The sequence below is a fragment of the Alligator mississippiensis genome, chromosome 1, assembly GCF_030867095.1.
Source record: "Alligator mississippiensis isolate rAllMis1 chromosome 1, rAllMis1, whole genome shotgun sequence".
NCBI classification, from domain to species: domain Eukaryota; kingdom Metazoa; phylum Chordata; order Crocodylia; family Alligatoridae; genus Alligator; species Alligator mississippiensis.
Window position 1 is genome coordinate 322791176 of NC_081824.1, and position 6000 is coordinate 322797175.

Below are 6000 nucleotides of genomic sequence, written 5' to 3' on the forward strand. Positions count from 1 at the left end.
TATCTTTTTGAGCAACCATATCAAATCAGAGTATTTCTCATCTATCACATTATTTTTCCCTAAATGACATTGCAGTATTATTAGTGGAAGTTAAGCATACACATCAAGAGGAATAGTAGACAGCTTTTATATCTACCAGTTGATTAGAACTGTATGTACTGATTATATGGATTTAGTAATATAATGAAAAACACCATTAAAAACTAAAAACATATTCAAAGGGAAACACAAATGGCACATTACATTTCTCCCAAATGGTGCATCCAGGAGCTCCTTTACAAGTCTGGTTGCAACAGAGGAACTTCCCATTGGTGAAGAAGCCTTTGTGATACTTGTTCAGTAAATCAGCATTCCCTCTAATTTCTGGAAAAACAAGGAGGAAAAAAGAACTTGAACAGGCTTCCTGATAGAACATGACTTGTAAGTAATATGGACGAGTTGACTCAGTAGTTGTGATTCAGGATTATAGGGGAAGACAATGACTTTAATAGACTGTTAGAAATCTTATTTAACTAATTGTAGAAGGAACAAATAAAATATTTAATATTTAAAAATAGGCAAGATGATTTTGTCCTCTAACTCTATGCAATTAATACATATTATAGAAATAAATGAGATAAAAAAAATAGCTACCCAGTACACCAAATGGCAAATTGATTGTGTGAAAGAATGGAAAGCGTATTGACTAAGTCAAGAAGGAATAACCTCTTAAATAAACACTTTATTTTGTATTAAAAATACCCCTTCATTCTGTAGAAATGGTTTCAAATATTGTAAGTGACAATAGTGACACTGTAGTGTTTGAAGCCAGTGCTTTAGGGTTCGTATTGGAAAGTAATTAAAAAAAAATTTAACAGTACAGGGTGAGGTTTTAAAACCAGTTGCTCCATATTTATATATTCAAGAATTCTGAGAACCCACAAAGATAGGAGCTACTGTGTGTTTGTTGAAACTCAACCCCCAGCTATTTATTAATGCTTTTATATCTGTCCTTTCCTTAAAGAATCATAAGCATTTCACTACAGTGCACCTTGCTGGCTTTCTACAATATTACGCTACTTCTCAGCAACCTTATTTTAAGAACTATACCTTGCTAGATTGCCATCCTTGAATATAAATTCAGCTGATGACAGTGAACCAAATCTTAGAGTTACTTCTTACAATAAAGGCAAATGAACAAAATTATGGTGAGTTAAAATATGGCAGGAACATACTGCACAGAACTTGATATGTAGTATCTATTCGCCCTCTTTTACCCCATGGTAAGTGAAACTGTCCTGGGGCAGCTTTACTCCCCATGAAATAGGACTACGTTACTAAGTGTTAGCTTCCATTTACTTCAGGGTAAGAACAGGCATGCAAGCTGTTACCATGTGTGGTAAGCCCCTGTCTCCTATTAACTCACTGTAATCTGTGCTTTTGTCCATACTCTAAAGGTCAGACCCCATTCTGATATGTCGAACAAAACCAACTTAATGGACAAGAAACTCTGTGAAGAGGAAGTCCAGGAGTTTCTATCATGTAATACTGTCAGGCAAATAAAATAGGCAGAGGATACATCTATCAAAAACGTCATCTATCAAAAACCAAGACTCTATATATGAAAGCCCTCCAATCATCCACTGGCCTTCTGCACCACTCCTTTATCTGTCCACTTAGATCCCTGCTGGCCTCTGCCTCCAAGCTCTACCTAAGAAGGATTTAAATAAAAAAGCTATTTTCAACAATTTCTCCCAGTGAAAAAATGGAGAGAAAATCTGTGGGCTCATTTTATTTTGACTTATTTTTAATGAAAGGTTTTAACTTTTTGAAAATTTCTGACCAACTCCTATAAAAACTTTAGATTTCAGACCACTGTTCTATAGAGGGGGATTGGGACTGAAAATTACTGATAAAAATATTGCATGAAAACAATAAAATTAGAGTGTTTTTTTTTTATTTGCATGAATTCTATGAACAAATCTCCTTCATTTTTAAAACAAACACACAAAACATCCCTCACAAGTAGTAAAACTAACCTCACCTTTTTGTAAGGCTTCCAGCCATCGACTTTGGCTCTCTTCATTAGCTGCGTAGACATAAAGAAGGCCATCCTTGTACACTATCTAAAAATACAGGAAAAGCAATTCACTGTACAGTCAGTATATCTCAGCTGGCTCAAAGTCCATTAACTGTAATGGGGTGGGAAACAAAGGGTATGGGAACATGTATAAGGAACCCAAAAATCAAGCTCTGCAGAGCAGCTGACACCAAAAGACATGAAGAGCCAAAATATCTGGATTCACAGTTAAATAACTGTTCCCTGATTTTCTATGAATATGAAGTAAGGGCCTTAACCAGTAGTGCTTCAAGTGGCCAAGTTCTAGCTGGGATAAGACCACAATTTCACATCATAATTAGAAGTAAAAAGCCTATATACACTATGGTTCTTCATAGAATCATAGATTATCAAGCCAGAAGGGGCTGTTGTGATCACTTTGGCTGGCTTTCTGTCCCATTAAGAGGCATACAACTTCCCTGAGTCAATTCCTGATTGAATTAGGGCAATACTTTAAGGGAAAAAAAATCACTGATTCTTTTAAAGATTAGATGGAGCATCTATCAATGGCATATTAAAACAAAAGCATGTGATATCCAAAAACACACTTTTCATGTTTGTATATAGCATTACAGAAAAATAAACTATTATACACACTTGAATATATTCATAGATTCATAGATGTTAGGGTTGGAAGGAACCTCAATAGATCATCGAGTCCGACCCCCTGCATAGGCAGGAAAGAGTGCTGGGTCTAGATGACCCCATCTAGATGCTTATCTAACCTCCTCTTGAAGACCCCCAGGGTAGGGGAGAGCATCACCTCCCTTGGGAGCCCGTTCCAGACCTTGGCCACTCTAACTGTGAAGAAGTTCTTCCTAATGTCCAATCCAAATCTGCTCTCTGCTAGCTTGTGGCCATTATTTCTTGTAACCCCTGGGGGCGCCTTGGTTGTACACAAGATCTCATCTACATTCCACTGAAGTGAATGAGAAGGCTCCCGTTACTTTCAGTGGTCTTTGGTCTTAGCTTATAATAGTGGTCACTAACCAGACAATTGCAATTGCCTGGTTGATCAGGGAGCCCCTGACAGTTGATCACAGTCTGGGGAGGGAGGTTAGTCCCCCCCAGACTAAGATCGACTGTCAGAGGCTCTGTAATCGTGAGTGGCAGGACACATGTGAGGAGTGGCTGGGACACAGTCTGGGAGTGGCAGGACATAGGAGCGGCAGGACGCATGTGGCTTGCCCCATTCACAGATTGGGGGGGCACGTGCCCCCCCCAAATGTGGGGCAGTGCAGGCAGCTGCAGCAGCAGTACATGAGGGAGTGGGGCTGGAGCAGGAGCAAGCCCTGCAGCCAGGGTGGGGAGGGACAGAGCCATGAGAGGTTTGTTCGGGGGGTGCGGGGAGGGGGGTATGCACTCCAGGAGGGCACAGGGGGCATGTGCCTCTGGATCTGCACATAGGGTGGGGTGAGGTGGGCTTCAGCTGTGGGCTGGGGCCAGGCTCTAACCAGAAGATGAGTTGCTTATGGCTCCATTCCACCCCACCCAGGCTGCAGGACTTGCCCCTGCTCCAGCTCAACTCTCTCCTTCACCACCATTGGCAGGGGGCACAGATCGAGGTCCCAGCAGTGAGAGAGGGAGTGCAGCTGGGGCTGGGGCCTCAATCTGTGCCCCCCCCCCATGGCCCTTTCCCCTCCCCCCACCCCTTCCCACACAGACTTACCTGCTGGGGGGGGCGCACCCCTAAATAATTTTTTATCCCTCTGCCTTGATCTGCCCCCCTCTTCCTTCCCCACAGACTTTCTTGTTGCAGAGGTTGTGGGGGAGGAGGGGTTGGCAAGGGGTAGAAGTAGATCTTGGTTTGCTTTTAAATTCCAAAAGGGATCTCCTACTGAAAAAAGTTGGAGACCACTAGTTTATAACAGTATGGCTTCATTTTCAATCTGCTACAAGTTTTTGTGACAGTCAGGAGTGCCACAAGATATTATTCTCTACAGTTAAGATCCTCAAAATCTGCAGGAGGACTTTTGTTGCCCTTGATATTTTGGAATCTCACCTGAAATGGATATTTTCTCTCCAAAGGAGTTGGTTCATCAAGATTCACAGTTTCAACACATCGTATTTTCTTAATATCAATTGATCCCTTTTTGCTTCCTTTTTTCTAAGAACAGAAATCAAAGTAAAATGCAAGTTTGTGCTCAGAATTTCAAACACAAAAATCAAATCAAAATTAATTGATCAACATGAGTTTTACAAACTGATGCTTAAATGTAAGCAGTAGGGTAATTGCATGTTTCACCTAGAATGAGTATTTTCATTTCTTCACTTTTATTAATATTTTTGGAAAGGTATTAAAAGACATTCATGGCATCTTATCTTGTATTCCAGACATGGACAAAATTCCCTTTGAAATTAAAGTAAAAAGATTACAACACTGAATCCATCCACCAGAGAAGAAATAAAAAAAAAAAGTTCTTAAATTGGAATGCACAAATGAGGAAGGGGAAATCACTGAAACATAAAAAAAATAGGTCTGGAAGGGATCTGTGGAGGTCATCTAGCCATCCCTTGCCACCAGCAGGCTTATATCTACTTAGCATGCAGCAGACCCTAATAGAAAGTGGGAGTCTGGTTATTGTCTTTATTACTTTGTTAAGATACATGGGCCCAATCATGCAACACTTACTTATGCAACAATTCATAACACAAGCGTATGCTGTTCAGTCACAAGGGAGGACACTCTTCTGAGTACTCATTCTATGATATGCAGACATCTTACAGAGCACAATTGTGCTTAACCATTTACTTTAGTGTGGAATAAACTCTACACTGACCTGTATACATTAATTCTGAAGAGCTGTCAGATATGCAAAGCAGCTCAGAGGCTGTCAGTAGGAAAACATGCCTGTTCAGGACAGTATTTAAGTATGTGCTTAACTTTAGGCATGCTTAAGTCTTATTGACTTCTATGGGAAATAAGCCTAGCTCTGAGGTTAAGCATAAATTTACATGCTAGCCTGTAAAAAGATAGACTTATACATGGACTTAAATGTTTTTCTGGACTGAAATTAGAGTTTGGGCCCATACCATTTCTAAACAGAGCTTTGAACAAAGTATACTAGCATCCCTGCTACACGGTATCTACATTGATGAAGAAAAAGAGAGGAAATTCAAAGTTTTGGCTTTTGAGACAGACAGGATCTCTGCCCCCTGCACACATGCAGTATTTTGTGTTACTATATATGCTAAAAAATACAAGTCTTAATATGCATGTGCAGCTATGACTTTGAATTGCTTGAGTCTTATGCATTTAAATTGTCATGGTATAATTTCAGTATTAAAGAGTCTAATTTTACACAGCTGAAGCAGATTTTATAAACAGACTTTGGAAAATCTTTGATCTACATAGTTAAGAAAAATGATTTCATACCTGTTTGTCATATTCATGGTAAGAGAGATGTGTTTTTGTCAGAACAAACAGCCTTTCTTTGTAATTATTTGGTGACATTTTTTTCTTCTGTTGCGACTTCTTTAAAAGAACTTCTTCCAAAATTGAATTGTTCTCCATTTTGTTACCCTAAAAGAATTGCAAATAGTCACTTTTATTAATAATAAGACAAATATCTTTAAAACAGCAACAAGATAATTGCCCTTATTAATGGATTATAAGGAATTTTAAAATCAAATTGTAATGAATTTCTAGCATGCTGTAACAAGCTGCTATGAAGACTGTATTTCATATTTTATGAACATGTAAAACAGATTAGTTTTTTCACAGTAAAAAATAAACAGATTACAGGAAAATTGAAGGTTAAGATAATGCTTCAAGTAAGTCATTCTCTATCCCTTTGTTGCCTGAACATTTTTCTTTTTAAATTCTTGCTTTGTGTCTTCAAAGGAACTGAAGCTATGTTAAGTACAGATATGTCATACTTGAGAATTGTAAGGAAATCATT

General features: G+C 38.9%; 1 protein-coding gene across 1 annotated transcript in view; it reads right to left on the reverse strand.

Annotated features, from left to right (window-relative positions):
- BMX (BMX non-receptor tyrosine kinase) overlaps positions 1-5617 on the reverse strand; it is a 49104-nt gene extending 43487 nt beyond the window's left edge. Inside the window, exons 1-4 of the mRNA XM_006261088.3 lie at positions 5475-5617; positions 4101-4205; positions 2024-2105; positions 244-363 (exon numbers count right to left, since the gene is read on the reverse strand). Of these exons, the coding sequence (XP_006261150.1) occupies positions 244-363; positions 2024-2105; positions 4101-4205; positions 5475-5612 (445 nt within the window). The 5' untranslated portion in view covers positions 5613-5617. The remainder of the gene's footprint in view (positions 1-243; positions 364-2023; positions 2106-4100; positions 4206-5474) is intronic.
- Between the last annotated feature and the right edge of the window lie 383 nt (positions 5618-6000).